Below are 21334 nucleotides of genomic sequence, written 5' to 3'. Positions count from 1 at the left end.
CACAATTTATTTCCAAAATGATTATTCCTTACCATGCTTCTCGTTCCCTTCGATCTATTTCTCAAGATCTATTATCGGTCCCTTCTTTAAAAACAGTAGGCACAAGAAGAAACGAAATGTTCTCTGTTTTAGGACCTCACACTTGGAATTCCCTGCCCTTCTACATAAGAAAAGATAAAGACCTCAATTCTTTTAAAAAATCTTTGAAAACTTTTTTATTTAAAGATGCTTTTACTATTTAATTTTATACTCGGTTTATATATTTCTTGTTTTTCAAGCTCATCTTTTAATCTCTTAATTCTATTTTTGCCCCTTCCTTATGTGTGTAACTTTAATGTTTTTTCCATCTTAGACTGAGAATATTGTAACTTTTTCCCTTTTTTCCCTAATGTATCAAGTTTGTGATGTAACTCCTTAAAGTTCTAACATTGTATGTTATAAATTTTTGCCTTTCAAAAATTTGTTAAGAAGTTTTGTTTTTAACACTATTTGTTATCATTTATGATATTTTACTGTACATCGCTTAGAAATTGTTATAGGCGATACATCAAATAAAATTGAACTTGAACTTGAACTTGAACTTGGAAGGCGACAGAGGGTAGAGATCGCTCTGAGGAAAGGGATGTTACCAGTGATGTGCCTCAAGGTTCTGTTCTTGGACCTGTTCTTTTTAACATTTGTATAAACTATATTGCTGAGGGGTTGTCGAGTAAGATTTGCCCCTTTACGGATGATACCAAAATCTGCAATAGAGTAGACATGCCAGATGGTGTGAATAACATGAAGAAAGACCTGGTGAAGCTTGAAGAATGGTCTGAAATTTGGCAGCTAAAATTTAATGCTAAGAAATGAAAAGGTCATGCATTTGGGCTGCAAAAATCCAAGGGAACGGTACAGTTTAGGGGGGTGAAGAACTTATGTGCATGACAGAAGAGCGGGACTTGGGTGTGATTATAAGTGATGATTTTAAGATGGCCAAACAGGTTGAAAAAGTGATACGAAAGCTAGAAGGATGGTAGGGTGCATAGGGAGTGGTATGGCCAGTAGGAAAAAGGAGGTATTGATGCCCCTATATAAGACTTTGGTGAGATCTCGTTTAGAATATTGTGTTCAATTCTGGAGGCCACACCGTCAAAAAGATATAAAAAGGATGGAGTCGGTCCAGAGGAAGACTACTAAAATGGTATGTGGTCTACATCATAAGGCATATGGGGACAGACTTAAAGATCCGAAATCACCTCAGAAAATAAACTCCAAAGTCACCTTAGAAAATATATTTTCATGGAAAGGGTGGTGAATTTATGAAATCTGTATACTTTGGAGGAAAGGTGAGAGAGGGGAGATATGATAGAGACGTTTAATAAATACCTACATAATGTAAAGAGTCAAGTCTCTTTCATTTGAAATGAAACTCTGCATTGAGAGGGCATAGGATGAAGATAAAAGGTGATAGGCTCTGGAGTAATCTGAGGGAATACTGTTTTACAGAAAGGGTGGTAGATGCATGGAGCAGTCTCCCAGAAGAGGTGGTGGAGACAGAGACTGTGTCTGAATTCAAAAGTGCCTGGGATAGGCACGTGGGATCTCTCAGAGAAAGCGATAATGGTTACTATGGTTGGGCAGACTAGATGGGCCATTTGGCCTTTATTTGCCATCATGTTTCTATGTTTATCTCCTACTTAAATGGTATGATTTCCACTAGTCAATTGACCAAATGTAATAAGATGCACTCAGACCAAACAGTATGTATGAAAAAAATTTAATTCATATGTCTGTACTTATCAATCTGGGCTCAGTAGATGCCATCATGCCGAGCTAGAAAAAGTTGTGTATTTTGATTTGCATTTACAATTCAATCACATTGTGGGCCGTGTTTTGGACTGTTTTGAGAGTGATGAATGAGTGAGCCAATCCTTTGACACTATATACAAGCACTTGGATTAGTATTACAGATTTATTTAAAAAAAAAAAATCACATAAGTTATATTGAATAACATATACAAGGTCTGACAAGTAAGTTCAAGAACTTGCCACTGTGCGCTTACATTAGCAGCACGGAAAGGTTTCATAACCTTGGTATATCAGTGTCTCACAGCTGTGTTCATGTCGACGTATGGCGGTGTCTTGCTGAATGGCGTTCATTATTGTTGCATGTTTTTGTGTGCCATTGTGAGAATGCCGGAGCTTGAATTAGAGCAACAAACATTGCATTTCTTTTTAAACATGGCAAGAGTGGAAGAGAAATCAGGGATATTTGGGTCCAAATATATGGAGATAATGCCAAGAAGAAAACGGCAATGTACAAATGGATTAAAAGTTTTTTTTCTGAGGGGAGAGAAAGTGTCACTGATGAAGAGAGCACAAACAAGAGAAAAAAATCCAACAGGAACTACAGCAAAACCAAGCGAAAAGCAAAAACCAAAAAACAACTGCAGACTATGTACAAGATGCAGGCACTGTTTATTTCAAACTCTAATGGTATATACAACCTTATTACCAACCGAGGGACCCGACACGGTCCGTGTTTTGGACAACAAACCTTCCTCAGGGGTCCGTGGTAGATAAGGTTTTGCAACAAACAGCATTAAAGGAAAAAACAAGTGCCCGAACGAGTCAGTAACGAGCAGAACTGATGAAAACATTGCAAAAATTTGTCGAATTGTGTATCAGAATTGTCGGCTGACCAATTAAACATTGATAGAGAAACAGGAAAATCTTAACTGAAAATCTTGACATGAGAAAGGTATGTGCAAAAACAGTCCCTCATGGCTCTTGCATCATGACAAGGCACCAGTTCACCCGGCGAGGGAGTTTTTAGCCTGTAAACAAATAACTATATTGGAACACCCTCCCTACTCACCTGATCTGGCCCCCAATGACTTTTTCTTTACCTGAAGATAAAGGAAATAATGAGAGGAAGACATTTTGATGACATTCAGAACATCAAGGGTAATACGAAGACAGCTCTGATGGCCAGTCCAGAAAAAGAGTTCCAAAATTGCTTTAAAGGGTGGACTAGGCGCAGGTATCAGTGCATAGCTTCCCAAGGAGAGTACTTTGAAGGTGACCATAGTGACATTCAGGAATGAGGTATTTAGCACTTTTTCTAGGATGAGTTCCTGAATTAATTGTCAGACCTCTTATATACAAAAATATTGAAGAGAGAAAATATGATGTATGGCAGCGGACTCATATACCCCTCCTTTACAAAGCCGTACTAGCATTTTTACATCTGGCTGCCATGGTAACAGCTCCAACGCTCATAGAATTCCTATGAGCGTCCGCACTGTTACTGCCCTGGCCGGCGCTTTGTAAAGGAGGGGGATAGTGTTTATTCAAAGGCACTTAATTTGAGATACCGTCGGTGGAGCTTTTGGTTTCATGCAGATAGGCTCCCATTACTGAATTCTCTCAAACTTATTTTTTATGTATATTATACAGTATCTTACTTTATTTTACAGTGATCTTACCTTGGATTGTTCTCCTCAGACAATCATCAAACTTTTGCCAGTCTTTTTGTATGGCCTGATTGAGTTGTTACTGGCATTTGTTTGCTTTTATAGTTTGTACTGGAGAGAGTTCCATACAAAAAAATCTTTACAAATAATAAAGTATTTAAAATTAAAATTAATTAGAATCCCACGTGGTTATAAGAAACAAAGCCATGTGGTGGGATTACTTGCTCAGTTTTGGAGTGGTGTTGTCAATGATGTTGTATGGGCTGGGAGTGATATGGTGGGGAAAGAGGTAAGAACATAAGAATAGCCTTACTGGGTCAGACCAATGGTCCATCAAGTCCAGTAGCCTGTTCTCACGGTGGCCAATCCAGGTCACTAGTACCCGTCCAAAACCCAAGGAGTAGCAATATTTCATTCTACCAATACAGGGCAAGCAGTGGCTTCCCCTGTGTCTTTCTCAATAACAGACTATGGACTTTTCCTCCAGGAACTTGTCCAAACCTTTCTTAAAACCAGCTACGCTATCCACTCTTACCACATCCTCTGGCAACGCGTTCCAGAGCTTAACTATTCTCTGAGAGAAAAAAAAATTTCCTCCTATTGGTTTTAAAAGTATTTCCATGTAACTTCATCGAGTGTTCCCTAGTCGTTGTCATTTTTGACTTATTATAGTTGTCAAAATATTGATGGCATTTGTACTGTATTTTGGCTATTGGTTCAATAAAACAGATTCTAATTAAATTTAAAAGTGGAAGTAAAAACCTCATATACTGTAGCTGGGACACTTAAAAAAAAAAGTCTCAGCAACAATCAGTTCCAGTTATCTTTTATAGGTTTATTTTGTTCTTTTGCAAAATTTACCCATATACAGTGTATATAGTTGCGTAATCTTCAACATTTTCTAACTTGAGTCCTTATATTACACAGTATTTATTCTAATCTAATGTAATACAGCACTTGTATTCTGCCAACTATCCCTTGAGGTTCAAAGTAGATCACACATCTGACTCTAGAGCAGGGGGTCTCAAAGTCCCTCCTCGAGGGCCGCAATCCAGTCCGGTTTTCAGGATTTCCCCAATGAATATGTGTTGTAAGCAGTGCATACAAATAGATCTCATGCATATTCATTGGGGAAATCCTGAAAACCTGACTGGATTGCGGCCCTCGAGGAGGGACTTTGAGATGCCTGCTCTAGAGCAAGGGCATATCCTAGGAATTACAATATATTAAATAAAAAGCCTTGAGAGAACGATGAAATAAGAGAGTCGGGTTTTAAATATTTTACTTCAAAGGGTAATGAATTCTATAATTCAACTGGTTGAAAATTCAAAGAGTTCTTAAGGATCCGTTTGACTGAAGGAAAATAAAGTAAGAAAGTTTCCTTAGATCTAAGTCATCTTAATCAATTTTTGGAAAATAGATGAGCTCGATTTATTTATTTTTAGTATTTTTATGTACCACTTATAGCCTAAGGGCTCCTTTTACTAAGCTGTGCTAGCGGTTTTACCGTGCGCGCTAGACGCTAACGCCTCCATTGAGCTGGCGTTAGTTTTTCTGCTTAGCGCAGGGGGCAGCGCGCGCTACTCTGCAGCACGCGCTAAAAATGCTACCGCAGCTTAGTAAAAGGAGCCCTAAGTGGTTTACATTCGGGTACTCAAGCATTTTCCCCTGTCTGTCCTGGTGGGCTCACACTCTATCTAATGTACCTGGGGCAATGGGGGATTAAGTGACTTGCCCAGGGTCACAAGGAGCAGCATGGGATTTGAACCCCCAACCTCAGAGTGCCGAGGCTGTGGCTCTGACTACTGCAAAGCACCAAAGAGGGGGAAAAACCTTAACCACTATGCCTCACACTCCCCACTCAATCAAATATTCAGGACTAGATGCTTTAAAAATAAAAAATGCAACCCAATTTAAAGAGATTTCTGGTTTGAACTGGTAGTCAATATAGTTTGATCAACGACGGTGAGGCACTATCATATTTCTTCATTGCAAAGAGCAGTTTCACTGCTACATTTTGCAGAGTTTTGAGTCTGGACCTTAATCTAACTGATGTACCAGAGTATAAAGAATTATAATAGCCAAAGTGTGAAATCATAAAAGTTTGCACCAATAATCAAAAATGTTCATTTAGAAACTGTAAGCGAATGTTGTGAAGTTAGTGTAATTTGAGAAAAATCTTTTATTTTTTTTTTAATAAATCTTTATTCATTTTTAAAACTCACAATAAGTATAACATAAAATACAATCATTTTATACTTTAACATCACTTAATATATCATCAATTCTAACTCGCATCAAATATCCCACCTCCCTTATACCCAACAGTTATTCATAAGCAAAATAAATCATAAAATATTCACACCCCACCCCACCCCAACCTGGACGTGTATGAACAAAAGGGAAAAAAATTAATATTTGTTCTAGGCAGTAATTTCAATCTTTACAATATCTTGTTAATGGCTCCCAAATAACCTGAAATTTCCTAAAATTTCTCTGCTGCATGGCAATTATCCTTTCCATTTTGAATATGTGACACAAAGAGTTCCACCAAAAGATATAATTCAGCCTATTCCAATTTTTCCAATTATTCATAATCTGTCGTATGGCAACCCCTGTCATAATAAGTAGAAGCTTATTGTTATTAGAGGATATTTGGCTTTTGAGAAAAATCTTAAACAATTGAACGAACCCGAGGTTCAAAGGAAATCCAACATCTTAGAAGATTTTTCAACAGGTTAAATGAGAGTCCAACATCAGGTAACTGGATTAAACCTGGAACTTGAGTTATAAGAAAAACTTAACCATAATAATTTACTTTTGCTAGCATTCAGGCTTAACTCATGATTTTTGCTCCCACTTTTTGATCTATTGATGCCATCGTGTAACTGAGACAATAGTGTCAGATAAATTCACTGTCACTGGAATATGAAGCCAAATGTCAGAGTAAAATTGAACATCTGTGTTTAAAAAATTATCCTCAAATGAAGACATATAGATATTTTTTTTTGTAATGGGAGAAAATGAGAAGCCTTGGAGTACTCACAATTTGAATTTCAGCTGGAGGAACAAAATCATTTTTACCTAATAATAGGGTCCTTTTACTAAGGCACGCTAACCAAATTTGCGCCCGCTAAATGCGAACACACCCATAGAATATAATGGGTGCGTTAGCTTTTAGCACACGCTAAATCGGTTAACACGCCTTAGTAAAAGGACCCCAATGGTGATTACAAAGAAATTCCTTAATCCAATTCAAAACAAGTCCATGATGCCTAGACAACCCAGCTTAATTATCTCCTTGAGTATCTGTGTCAAAAGTGGCAGTAAAAAAAAAAAAAAAAGTATCCTTGATCATTGGTTGCAAGACTCTCCACCCTCCATTTAAAAACATAAGAATTGTCCATCGTGCCCAGCAGTCCACTCCCGTGGCGGCCCTTAGGTCAAAGACCAGTGCCTTAACTGAGTCTAGCCTCACCTGTGTACGTTCTAGTTTAGCAGGAACTTGTCTAACTTTGTCTTGAATCCCTGGAGGGTGTTTTCCCCTATAACAGATTCCGGAAGAGCGTTCCAGTTTTCTACCATTCTCTGGGTGAAGAAGAACTTCCTTACGTTTGTACGGAATCTATCCTCTTTTAACTTTAGAGAGTGCCCTCTCGTTCTCTCTACCTTGGAGAGGGTGAACAACCTGTCTTTATCTACTAAGTCTATTCCCTTTATTATCTTGAATGTTTCGATTATGCCCCCTCTCAGTCTCCTCTTTTCAAGGGAGAAGAGGCCCAGTTTCTCAAATCTCTCACTGTACGGCAACTCCTCCAGCCCCATAACCATTTTTGTCGCTCTGCTCTGGACCCGGACCCTTTCGAGTAGTACTATGTCCTTCATCATATACTGTGACCAGTGCTGGACACAGTATTCCAGGTGGGGGCGCATCATGGCCCGGTACAGCAGCATGATAACCTTATCTAATCTGTTTGTGATCCCCTTTTTAATCATTCCTAGCATTCTGTTCGCTCTTTTATTTCATTTTATAGCCCGTCCTTCCCAGGAGCCCAGAACGGATTACATTGGTACATTCACATTATACTGAAGGGGGAGATAGGGAATGGGTGGGAAGCCATGTCAGCATGATAACATAACATAGTAGATGATGGCAGATAAAGACCCGAAAGGTCCATCTAGTCTGCCCAACCTGATTCAATCTAAAATTTGATTGTTTGTTTTCTTCTTCATCTTAGCTATTTTTGGGCAAGAATCCAAAGCTGTGCCCGGTACTGTTCTTAGGTTCCACTTCCAAATACTAAAGTCTCCGTCAAAGCTCACTCCAGTCCATCTACACCCTCCCAGCCATTGAAGCCCTCCCCAGCCCATCCTCCACCAAACGGCCATATATAGACACAGACCATGCAAGTCTGCCCAGTACTGGCCTTAGTTCTTCAATATTTACTATTATTTTCTGATTCTAGATCCTCTGGATACTCTAGGAAATTAAGCAAAAGATTTATATTGATCTGGTCTCCATATTTGTATACTCTGTCATAGAAACATAGAACATGACGGCAGAAAAGGGCCACGGCCCATCTAGTCTGCCCACACTAATGGCCCACCCCCTAACTACCTCCATGAAGAGATCCCACATGCCAATCCCATCTTTTCTTAAAATCTGGCATGCTGTCACCCACCGTTTGGAGTCAAATTCGGAATAAGTTGCAGAAGCCAGCTCTACTTTTGTTACCTGGAGGTGGCCCTTGAAGGTCGCCGGGATGGGAGGAAGCAGGGGTTCTTTCAAAGGGTTTAATTTGTATATCTGAACCCAGGTCATAAGAACCAAGACCGAGGTTCTGTTCATATATTTTCATTGTTTATTGGCTACTGTTCTCTTGATGATATTACTTGGATTTACCATGGCATTAAAGGTTTTCCCTGCTCTGTATCCTTTTTCTATGCTGTTGAATAAACAGTTTTATATTTTTTTAAAAATGGCAGTAAGATCTAACAGTAATAATATCAAATCAACACCTTGTGCTACAGAACATTTTTTCATCTGAAACTAAAGTGTTCAGTAAAGATTCTGTAGTGTGAAAGGGTCCAACATTAATTTGGGTTCCACTTAAACAATTCTAATCGGTTAGAAACTTGGTGAAAATATGGGGCTTCTTTTATCAAACCATGGTATAGCTTTTTACCGTGGGCCAGTGAGGTAAATGTTCTGACATTCAAAGGATTTGAATGAGTGTCAGAGAATTTACCTCACCTGCCCGCGGTAAAAAGCTCTACCACGGTTTGATAAAAGGGTCCTTAAAATCCTTATTGATACCAACATTAACTTTTTTTGCATTTTTATATTTTTGTATGCTTTTATAATATATGTATATTTTTTTACTATTTTAACTAAAATACTGGTTAAAAATTGAATGAATTTAGCTTAAAACCTGATGGGACTACCAGTTCACCATAAGTTTTTAGTTGTACATTTCCATGAGGTTCAAACTGACAAAATAACCAGGATTTGATTGACTGGGAGGCTGATGCCCTGTCTTTCTCTCTCATGCTTTGCAGTCTATCCGGGAGGTGACTGGCTATGTTCTTATTGCGATGAACACCTTTGCCTACCTGCCCCTAAAGAACCTACAGGTGATCCGTGGGATGCAGTTGTATGACATCAAATACTCTCTTTTCATCGTCTTCAACTACCAGGCCAACGGCACATGGGCCCTGCGCCAGCTAGGCTTCAACAACCTGACAGGTGAGTCACAAGGACAGGTGAGCATAACACTGAGTCAGTGGCAAAGACCCACCCGTGACAGGTTCAGGCGGAGCTTCTTTTGTATTCAGCACCATTGTTATTACCAGGGAAAAAAAAAAATAAGTCCTATTAATGCATCTCTAAATCCAGAGTACTGACGGAAAAGTGACGGTGCAGAGGGAAGCTGTCAGGAATGGCTGAGAGAGGAGAAATGAATTGCTCAGACCCTTCTGCACGAGCAATTAGCTTATCTTATTGACGTAATATATTGCCTTACATGTGTGTGCTAAAAAATATCAAGAACATAGCATCTGATTTAACAGAGAATACGGCAAAGGGAATTGTGCCATATTCAGAAGTAGCTCAAGGCAAGTTACATTCAGATATAGTAAGTATTTTCCTATCCCCAGAGAGCTTATAATCTAACCAGCTAATACTAAACCTGTCATAGGCGGTGCTTTTAATTTATTTGAAACTAGTCTTATAGCCCGTTACATTAACGGGTTCTAGAATATATGTGTGTGTGTCTCTCTTTATTTCTTTCTCTCTCTCTCCTTAGCCGCTTTCTTTCTTTCTGTCTTTCTTTTTCCTTAGCTGTCCATCACCACCCCTTGCCTGCTCCCCCTGTCCATTCTTCCTTCCTTTTACCTCCCCTGTGTCCACCACCACCCCTTCACTGCTCTCCTTATGCAGCAGCAGGCCTTCTCCCTTTGTTTTACCTCCCCCCTGTCCATCAGCACCTCTTTCCTTCACATTCCCTCCTCCTCCATTTCCCTCCCTCCACACCAGTTCCCTGTGCACCTGCCCCTGTCTTCTTTTCTTTCTCCCTTCCTCCTTGTCTGTCTGTCCGAAGCAGCATTCCCTCCCCCTCCATTTCCCTTCCCCCACACCAGTTCCCTGTGCACCTGCCCCTGTGTCTTCTTTTCTTTCTCCCTTCCTCCCTCTGTCTGTCTGTCCAAAGCAGCATTCCCTCCCCCTCCATTTTGCTCCCCCCCCCACACCAGTTCCCTGTGCACCTGCCCGCGTCTTTCTTCTTTTCTTTCTGTCTCCCTTCCTCCCTCTGTCTGTCTGTCCAAAGCAGCATTCCCTCCCCCTTCCATTTCCCTCCCCCCACACCAGTTTCCTGTGCCTGCATTAGCGTTTCCTCTACCCCCTTTCCCTTCCCGCAGGCCCGACTACACATGGCGATTTAAGCAGCGTGTCAGCAGTCTTCACATGCTGCTTCGGGTCCTTCTACTGCCCTGATTTACTCTGGCACGTCCGGAGCAAATCAGGGCAGTAGAAGGGCCCGAAGCAGCGTGTGAAGACTGCTGACACGCTGCTTAAATCGCCAGTCGGGCCCGCAGTAAGGGAAGAGGGGAGGGGCGGCAAATGAGTCGGGTCCCGGGCAGCGGAAAGTTGCTGGGCTCCTTGGTGGGGGCGCTGAGTGGTCGCGATCCCTCTCCTCCCAGACCCCCCCCCCCACGGAGGAACGGAGATCGGCGGTTACAGTCGCTGGCTTCGGCGTCTTCTATCCACTGCGGCAAACCCTAGCGGAAACAGGAAGTAGTCAGAGAGGGCGGCCCGCAGTGGACAGAAGACAGCAAAGCCAGGTGAAGACAGCATTTAAAAGCGGGTGAGCCGACGAGAAGGAGGAGGTGGTGGTTTTGGCAGTGAGTGAGGGCGGGAGGGGGGAGTCACCGGCTGTGCTGTGCTTTCCCGATCTCAGTGGCGCTGCCGTTGGTGTCAGAGCTTGCCGCCTTTGTGAGGTAATACGCGCGCATGCGCACTCGTGCGGCCACATCCCGACAGAAAAGAGATCAGGGAACACGTTTTGCTACTGCGCATGCGCGGGCTAGCATTTTATTATTTATGATGATGATATCTTTATTCATATTAACCTCTGTATACAATGATAAAGGATAAATTATATAGTCATCAAAAAGAATGTAACACCAACTTTTCCTCTTTGGAACCCCTACCCTTCCAGAAAAATCATCATTCACTTCTCAATCAAATCCTCCCCTGCCCTCTCTCCTCAGTTTTCTCCTATCAAGTCAAAAAGCATAGATGGTGTAAATAATTGCATTTAAAAGGGGAGAATGTGGTGCAGTGGTTAAAGCTACAGCCTCCGCACCCCGAGGTTGTGGGTTCAAACCCACGCTGATCCTTGTGACCCTGGGCAAGTCACTTAATCCCCACATTGTCCAAGGTACATTAGATAGATTGTGAGCCCACCGGGACAGACAGGGAAAAATGCTTGAGTACCTGAATACATTTATTTATTTAATTTTCTATACTGGTCTCCCGGGGACGTTCAGAATGGTTTACATGAATTTATTGAGGTACTCGAGCATTTTTCCCTGTCTGTCCCAGTGAGCTCACAATCTATCTAATGTACCTTAGACAATGTGGGGATTAAGTGACTTGCCCAAGGTCAGAAGGAGCAGCGTGGGTTTGAACCCACAACCTCAGGGTGCGGAGGCTGTAGCTTTAACCACTGTGCCACACTCTCCCCATGTAAACCATTCTGAGCTCCCTTGGGAGAACAGTATAGAAAATTAAATAAATAAATTACACTTCTAGATCATTTAGAACTGTAGAACGGAATCTCTTAGACAGCGCATCAACAGGAGACATCTATAGTCACTGTTTCTAAAACGACAGCCATTGCTGGTAAAAATGCAGATATTCAGCACCAAAATCAGAGTACCGGCTGGCGCTGAATATCCGAGAATTGGCACTGACCAGTGGTGCTAGTTGGCTAATAGTGATATTCAGACTAACTGGATAAAGTTGGGGCTTTTTATTTTGCCTCTTGACGTATTCTCCAGTTAGCTATACATTTAGCGGTCTGACTATCACACCAAGTTTCCAAGTTTATTTACATTTTAATATACCGACCATCATCATGTATCTGGCCGGTTTAGAAAGCTAAAACATAAGAACATAAGCAATGCCTCTGCTGGGTCAGACCTGAGGTCCATCGCGCCCAGCAGTCCGCTCACGCGGCGGCCCAACAGGTCCAGGACCTGTGTAGTAAACCTCTATCTATACCCTTCTATCCCCTTTTCCAGCAGGAAATTGTCCAATCCTTTCTTAAACCCCGATACTGTTCCCTGCCCTATAACGTCCTCTGGAAGCGCGTTCCAGGTGTCGACCACACGTTGGGTAAAGAAGAACTTCCTAGCATTCGTTTTGAATCTGTCCCCTTTCAACTTTTCCGAATGCCCTCTTGTTTTTTTATTTTCTGAAAGTTTGAAGAATCTGTCCCTCTCTACTCTCTCTATGCCTTTCATAATCTTGTAAGTCTCTATCATATCCCCTCTAAGTCTCCTCTTCTCCAGGGAAAAGAGACCCAGGTTCTCCAATCTCTCAGCGTATGAAAGATTTTCCATCCCCTTAATCAGTCGTGTCGCTCTCCTCTGAACTCTCTCGAGTAACGCCATATCCTTCTTAAGGTACGGCGACCAATACTGGACGCAGTACTCAAGTTGCGGACGCACCATTGCCCGGTACAGCGGCAGGATAACTTCTTTCGTTCTGGTTGTAATACCCTTCTTGATTATACCTAGCATTCTATTCGCTCTCTTAGCAGCCGCTGCACACTGTGCCGTCGGCTTCATTGTCATGTCCACCATTACCCCCAAGTCCCTTTCCTGGGTACTCTCAGTCAATAATATCCCTCCCATCGTATAATTGTGCCTCGGGTTTCTGTTTCCCACATGCAATACTTTGCACTTCTCAACATTGAACTTCATCTGCCATCTCTCAGCCCAATCCCCTAGTTTGTCCAAGTCCCTTTGCGATTCTTCGCATTCCTCCTTCGTCCGAGCTGCATTAAATAGTTTGGTGTCATCCGCAAATTTTATTATCTCGCACTTCGTTCCTGTTTCTAGATCATTTATGAATATATTAAAAAGCAGCGGCCCGAGCACCGAGCCCTGCGGAACACCACTCGTGACCTTCCTCCAGTCCGAGTAATGGCCCTTCACTCCTACCCTCTGTTTCCTTCCCTCTAACCAGTTTCTGATCCATCTATGCACGTCTCCGTCCACCCCATGGTTCTTCAGTTTCCGGAGTAGACGTTCATGAGGCACCTTGTCAAAGGCTTTCTGGAAATCGAGGTATATGATGTCTATGGGGTCTCCTCTGTCCATCTGTTTGTTTATTCCCTCGAAGAAGTGCAATAAGTTAGTCAGGCACGATCTTCCCCTGCAGAAACCATGTTGGCTGGATATCAGAAGTTCGTTTTTTTCAAAATGTTCATCGATGTTTTCTTTTACCAGTGCTTCCGCCATTTTCCCCGGAACCGAGGTCAGACTCACCGGTCTATAGTTCCCCGGGTCACCTCTTGATCCCTTTTTAAAGATGGGCGTAACGTAGGCTATCTTCCAATCCTCCGGGATCACACCTGTTTTCAGAGATAGGTTGCAAATTTGCTGTAGTAGCTCCGCTATTTCCTCCTTTAGTTCCTTCAGAACCCTTGGATGGATTCCATCCGGACCTGGGGATTTGTCGGTTTTTAGTTTTTCTATCTGCCTGTACACATCATCGAGGCTCACTTCCATGGATGTTAACTTTTGTGCTGGATTTCCATTGAAGATTTGTTCGGGTTCCGGTATGTTGGTTGTGTCTTCGCTTGTAAATACAGACGAAAAGAACATATTAAGTCTTTCCGCGACCTCTTTCTCTTCCTTCACCGCTCCCTTCCGGTCTCCGTCGTCCAGCGGTCCCACCTCCTCCCTAGCCGGCTGTTTGCCTTTAACATATCTAAAGAATGGTTTGAAATTTCGTGCTTCCCTGGCTAGTCTCTCTTCATACTCTCTTTTGGCTTTTCGAACCACACGGTGACATTCTTTTTGATACTTCCTGTGCTCTTTCAAGTTTCCCTCAGATTTGTCCTTTTTCCATTTTCTGAATGAATTTTTCTTATTGCCTATCGCTTCCTTCACTATTTTAGTTATCCACGCCGGGTCTTTTGTTCGACTCTTGTTGCACCCTTTTCTGAATCTGGGGATATACAGATTTTGTGCCTCGTTCACCGTGTCCTTGAAAAAGGACCAGGCATGTTCCACCGTCTGCCATTTTTTGGAAGTGTTCCTAAGTTTCTTCTTTACCATTCCCCTCATTGCTTCGTAGTTTCCTTTCCTGAAGTTAAAGGTTGTCGCTATGGTTCTCTTTCCTTTCAGTATTCCTATTTCCACCTTGAACTTGACCATATTATGATCGCTGTTTCCCAACGGTCCCACTACTTCCACCTCCTTTGCAGGTCCCCTCAGTCCATTTAGGATTAGGTCCAGAGTGGCAATTCCTCTCGTTGGTTCTCTAACAAGCTGCTCCAAGAAGCAATCTTGTACAGCCTCCAGAAATTCTGTCTCCCTAGTGCAGCTTGAGCTTCCAAGACTCCAGTCTATCCCAGGGTAGTTGAAGTCTCCCATAAAAACCGTATTACCGCTTTTGCATTCTCGCTTCATCTCAGCTTCCATTTCTTCATCGATCTCTCCGGTTTGTCCGGGAGGACGATAGTATAGGCCTATCTTTATTTCAGGCCCTTTCCTTCCCGGTATTTTAACCCATAGTGATTCTAGCTTGTTGGCCGTCTCTGCTATGTCCATTCTTGTCGATTGTATGCTTTCTTTTATGTATAGTGCTATTCCACCGCCTTTCTGTCCTGACCTGTCCTGGCGATAGAGCTTGTACCCCGGAAGTGCTGTATCCCATTTGCTTTCCTCATTCCACCATGTTTCAGAGATTCCAATGATGTCTATGTCTTCTGCAATGGCCATGGCTTCTAATTCCCCCATTTTGTTTCTTAGGCTCCTTGCATTAGTATATATGCAATTTAGCTCCTGGAATTTTGTTGCCTTCATTTCCTTTCCCTGTGCTTCGGTCTTTAGAGTCTTCTTTTTGGCTACAATCTTTCTACCTTCCTCTTCTTGGTTAGTCGACTCCTGTAAATTGTCCCTTGTTTCTTCCAAGCCTTTTTTCCCCTCAGTATCTTCATTGGATACCTTCTTCCGAATCATCGACGCTTGGTCGCCTGTCGGCTTTCCCCTTCTTCTTAGTTTAAAGCCTGTTCTATTCCTCTTTTGACGTTGTTTGCTAGAAGTCTAGTTCCCGCCACGCTCAGATGCAATCCGTCTCTCCTGTAGAGCTTGCTCTTGCCCCAGAACATTGTCCAGTTCCTCACGAAGTGGAATCCTTCTTCCTCACACCATCTCCTCATCCACGCATTTATTGATTGTAGTTCCTCTTGCCTTTTCACATCTGCCCTCGGTACCGGTAGGATCTCTGAGAACGCTATCTTCTGGGTCCTCGTCTTCAGCTTCCTTCCCAAGATCTTGAACTGTTCTATCAGCGTGCTTCTTCTGTAGTCCCTCCTGCTGACATCATTCGTCCCTATGTGGATCATTACTGTGGTCTCTTCCGTCTCAGCTCCATCCAGGATCTTTCCAATTTTGTCCACGATGTCCTTGGTTCTCGCTCCCGGGAGGCAGGTCACCAGTCGATCCTCTCTCCCTCCTGCTATGTGGCTGTCCACATGCCTCAGGATCGAGTCCCCCACTAGGATCGCTGACTTTCCCTTCTTCAATGTTCGCTTGGGTCTCAGGTCAGTGTCCTCGGTGTGCTCCGCTCTTTCTTCCTCCGGGCATCGACTGGCCAATTTCTCTCCCTCGTGTGTTTTTCCTCTATGGGTGTCTTCTTTGAAACACCCATAAAAACATTATAATAAATTTAAGAATGGGGAAAAAAGAAAAAGGTTGAACATTAAATGGACAAATATGATGACTTACGCAAATTAGAGGGGGGAGGGGGGAGGGAAAATTTGTAATTACATCGTTAAAAATTAAAATAAAGGAGGGGAAGAAGGGGAGGAAAAAACACCAGGAAAGGGGGTCGCTTCTTGGAAGCGGTTTGTTTTGTTTACTGCTGTGCTGTTAGAAAGGGGTAATGTTAAATGCTATGGTATGCGTCTTGGAATAAGAAAGTTTTTAGTTTAGTTTTGAATTTTTCAAGTGAGTTTTTCTTGGCGGAGTTGAGATGGCATGGCATTCCATAGGGTTGGAGCTGTAACAGAGAAATTAATGTTTCTAATATAATCAAATTCCTTGATTGGGGGGACAGTCAATAAGTTCTGGTCAGCTGATCTGAGGGTCCGTGGAGAAGAGTAGGGAAAGGTTTAGAACAAACGCCAGGAAGTTCTTTTTCACTCAGAGGGTGGTGGATACATGGAATGCGCTACCGGATGATGTGATAAGCAGGAGCACGCTACAGGGCTTCAAAGAGGGTCTGAACAGGTACCTGGAGGACAAAGGGATTGAGGGGTACAGATAGGAGTAGAGGTAGGTATTAAGGATTAGGATTAGAGGATTAGAGGCAGTTACAAAATTAGTCAGGGACACTGTTCAGGCAATTAGGTGGACAATTAGGCAACAATTAGGCGGACAATTAGGCAATTAGCGGACCGCTGGGCAGGATGGACCTCTGGTCTGCCTCAGCAGAGGCAACTTCTTATGTTCTTATGAATGATAAGTTTATCAAGAAAAGCTGGTAAGCACATAAGTATGATTTTAAAATCCAGCAGTAGGATTTTATATGTGGTGAGATGGGTAGCCAGTGTGCTTCTCGCAGAAGAGGAGTGATATGATCATATTTTCCTGCCTTGTATATGAGTTTGATTGCCGTGTTTTGAATAAGCTGCAGACGACGTGATTCCTTTTGGGTGATCCCGTTATATAGAGAGTTGCAATAGTCTAGATGAGAAATGACTAAAGAGTGAATCAGGGTTGTAATAGCAGCGGTTTTGAGGATAAGACGAAGTTTATAGAAGCAACTCACCGGAAAACCTCCAGCTCCCCCCTCAGATTTCAGCAGTTAGAACATTCTGCACCTTGGCGCTTTCAATTTCAGTGTGCCCCATGGGTCTTTCTCATGCGCAAAGGCTATTTTCACTGCTGGGGTAAAATGACTGAATTTTATAATTTTTTAGAATGAATGCCATGCGCTAATATTTATCATTAGCAAGTGAGCCCCAACCTCCACCCATTATGTAGGCAAGGGCTCACACACTAAGCAAGTGCTAATCGCTAAAGTCCAAATTCTATAAACAACACCTAACTTAAAATACAGTAGTTGAAAATGGCTTGGCGTTTTTTAAGAATCCACCGGAGGGCTCATTTCAGTGTTGATGAGCCCATTTGCAGGTCAGTGTCGAAGACTGCTAGAAACCTCGCTAAAGACTGAGATAATCCCTTTTGTTAATCCACTGCTAAACTGTGTACAGGCTAAACCGCCAGAAAACAGTTTAGCGACGGCATTAAAGTTTTGAGAATCTGGGCCTGAGTGGAGTGAAACAGGTTGATAAATAAGCAATATTGCAATAGTCAAGGAGATTCAACAGTAATGAGTGGACCAATAATTTAAAGGCTGAAAATTCAAAATAGGGTCTAATTGTTTGTAGTCTCCATAAAGTAAAATAGCCATTGTGTGTGCTGATTAGGTGGAGAAGGGAGGGGCTCTGATTTACTACTAAGGTTAACTGCATTCCCTTCATAGGAATAAGGGTAAGACTTATAGTCCCACCAACCCCAGGGACCACTTTTCATATATAGAGACCCAAATAATCAGGACTACTCAAATCAAGTCACTTCACAACCAATCAAGATGACCTTTATTCTATGCAATCACTGTGGTGCTTTAATTCCAAGACACACTATTTGGAGGCTTAAGGCTTGCCCCATCTGTCTTCAACTTGCTAGTATTAAGGAGGAGCTCTGCAAACTTAAACAGGAATTGAATACAATTAAAGCAGCTTCCATCACTTTCTCAAAATCATACCAACTTACTACCTCTACCTCAAAGAATAAAACAGCCCAGGAAAAAATGGGTCACAGTAGGCTCAGGAAGACTGCGACATGTAACACAGAAACATCCACCTTCACTAATATTACCTCTACAGAATTCCTTCGCTCCACTAGTGCACTGCGATACTCATAAAAAAGCCAAAAACAGAAAAACTATTACTGTTGGGGGATTCCATCATCAGAGGTATTAACCTTGGAACACAAGGCGAGGAGACCAAAATAGTGAAATATCTTCCAGGATCCTCAGCTACCAAGACAAATACAGGCAAATACAGACTATAATTAAGGAAGAAACTAAGGATTTTAACACTGATGTTGTTATCCATCTGGGAACAAATGACCTGGCCAACAACTCCACACTTGCAGCACAGAAAGCTTTTCGGGAGCTTGGTGAGGGCGTGAAACCTTTTGTAAAGACTTTAGCTTTTTCTGAAATACTGCCTGCATATGGAAATGGAGAGCAAAGAGTGAAAAACACAGAGGACTTTAATAGATGGCTCAAAGCCTGGTGTCATCAAGAAGGCTTCGGGTACATAGGAGGATGGGGAAATACATGGAAGGACAAGAAGCTATATTGCACTGATGGGCTACATATTACTACAGCAGGAAAAAGAAACCTTGCAGAGAAATTTAGACAATATGTTTCTAGGCATTTAAACTAGAATGTGGGGGTGGTGTATGTATGAAGGACAATTATAGAGACCACCCCCGGCAAAAGAAAAGATGTGATAGTAGTAAAGGCTGCAACATAAGCAATATCAGCAACTCATTTCTTAGTATTGCAACGGAAAGTGAAACGAAACAAAAATCCATACGAAAAAGGAGATTATCGCTGAAAAATAGCTGGAAAGCCATGACCACAATGCTTGCAGTCTAAGCAACAAAGTTTATGATCTGCAAGCCCTGATGTTAGAGGCAGATCTAGATATTGTCGCTATCACAGAGACATGGTTCAGTGAATCACATGGATGGGATGCAAACATACTGGGATATAATCTTTTTAGGAAGGACAGAGATGGTCAAAAAGGTGGAGGAGTAGCTCTCTTTGTAAAGATCAATATCCAAGCGACTGAAATGCAAGGGACCTGGGGAGAGGAAGAAGCGATATGGATCGCTCTGAAAAGAGAAGATGGAACTTCTATCTACGTGGGTGTAGTCTACAGACCTCCGACTCTATAATGGAGGGTTCCAACCCCCCCCAACAGTAGCGTGAACACTATGCAGTAAAGTGGGGTGGGGGTTCCCCCCAAACACCCCCGTCAGAGCACTTTAAACATAAGTTTTCTCGTGGCACACTTCTTTCTTGCGCTGAATTGTCGGCGCTTTATTGTCAGCACGCTGGTGTCTCGCGCGCCACTGACTATGAACCGAAAACTTTGCCAACCTGCGCTAAAAACCTCTAATGCAGCTTGATAAAAGTGTGGGGGGGTGTTCAATGTGTAATCAAACGCTAGAATTCATTGGCAGAGAATTTGATAAAAGCAGTTAACAAGGTTTAAAAAGGTTTGGACAAGCTTCTAAAGGAAAAGTTCAAAAGCCATTATTAAGATGGGAAAATCCACTGCTTATTACTAGAATAAACAACATAAAATTTGTTTTTACTCTTTTGGGATCATGCCAGGTACTTGTGACTCTGTTGCAGACGGGATATTGGGCTTGATGGACCTTCACTATTTCCTAGGGTGGCAATGCTTGGGTTCTTATGTGCTTATTTCTGTAGGGATCCCTGAGGGAGAAACACCTTAACCTCTCCTATCCTGATCCAGGTCAGGGACTAGGGAGGGAATTACTCCTCTTGCTCTGCTCCTGTGAACCAGAAATGGAATGGAAAAAATCCAGTTGCTAGAGAGCAACTCAAGAGCACTAGTAGACAGGCTCCCAGCAGGGCAGGTCTTGCAGCTTACCCCACCCATTGTCCTTATCAGTTGTAGCTCTTGATTTCATGGCAGGGCAAAAGTCAGTTGACTTTCAGAGAGATTTTGTTGTTGCAGTTAATCCGTGAGGGCAGATTTATGAGACTGGCTGGCTGATTGCTGCAGGTTAGGTTACCTCACAGGCCTGGCAGTAGTTCATACCTCCTGGGTGATATGTATTATGTTTTTCTTGTAAGCCTGGTAAAACATTGTTTAAGGTACTGTGAGCTGCAGGTCAAATGGTAATATTTGCATAGTTAATGTCAGGGCTGGTTTAATGCATACTTTATCCCCTAAACTGTAACATTTGACTCCCCCCCTTTAAATTAAGTAGGAAGTACATGTAGGAAGTATATTTTAGGTTTAATATATAATTTATACGATAATAGTCTTAACAAAAGCAATAATTATGATTATGTAACTTTTTTTATTTACAGATGCATTTAATTTTACTTTTTGTTTTATAGTGAAGCTTGAGGCCTCTTATAATGTGAGACAAGCTTGTGACTTTTAGTAAATCCAGCCTGGTTAACACCCTATGATGCTGCTGCAGAGAGGATGGGATGGATCTCTCAATCCGTCGTCCTTTTTCTGGAATCATATGGTAACCCTAGATATACCGCCTTTCTGTGGTTATAATTAGAGAATGACATGGGGAAAAAATCTGTCCCCGTCACTGCCCTGTCACCAGACCACCATCCCCTTCACTGTGGTGGATGGCCTTGTCCCCGTACCTGCGGTGAGCACCTTTTCCCCCTCCACCGTTTTGGCGGGTTACCCGTGGCTACTTGCAGCTAGCCACGGGTAACATCCACCGTGTCATTCTCTAGTTATAATCAAAGCCATTTACATATTTTGTACCTGGGGCAATGTAAGGTCAAGTGACTTGCCCAGAGTCATAAGGAGCTGCAGTGGGAACCCCAGGTTCTCACGCCACTGCACTAACCACTAGGAAGGTGAAGGATGAGAGGTAGCATGTGCTACCCAAAGGAGTCGGCATAAGTGTAGTTTGTCTGCTTTTGGGGAGAAGATGTACTTTTGGCAGTGGGCAGGAGGATCAATTCAAGCATTATCACCCAAAACATTTAGGGGGGATTACCATGCACCCCCCTTCCCCCTTGCCTATCCCAAACTACATTGGATGTTTCCCTCAAGACATCCAGAGTCAGAGGTGGAGAAACGGCCATTTTCAAAACCACTAGACGTCCAAATTTTTTTTTTCTTCAAAAATCGCCTACTTAGATGTCTTGGCCGCCTGGACAATATTGATTATTTTTTATCACAAAAGCGTCGAACTTCAAAATGTCCAAATCCAGACCATTTAGACATGGGAGAGGCCAGCATTGTAAAGGACTGGTCACACAGACATGC

General features: G+C 42.4%; 1 protein-coding gene across 2 annotated transcripts in view; it reads left to right on the top strand.

Annotated features, from left to right (window-relative positions):
- The window catches only part of ERBB3 (erb-b2 receptor tyrosine kinase 3), a 238435-nt gene that overhangs the window by 115178 nt on the left and 101923 nt on the right, over positions 1-21334 (top strand). For both annotated transcript variants that reach the window (XM_033936217.1, XM_033936216.1), the window contains exon 3: positions 9018-9204. In XM_033936217.1, coding sequence (XP_033792108.1) covers positions 9018-9204 — 187 coding nt within the window. The remainder of the gene's footprint in view (positions 1-9017; positions 9205-21334) is intronic.

The sequence above is a fragment of the Geotrypetes seraphini genome, chromosome 3 (genome assembly GCF_902459505.1).
Source record: "Geotrypetes seraphini chromosome 3, aGeoSer1.1, whole genome shotgun sequence".
In the NCBI taxonomy this organism is placed as follows: domain Eukaryota; kingdom Metazoa; phylum Chordata; class Amphibia; order Gymnophiona; family Dermophiidae; genus Geotrypetes; species Geotrypetes seraphini.
This window is presented reverse-complemented; position numbering and strand designations above follow the sequence as displayed.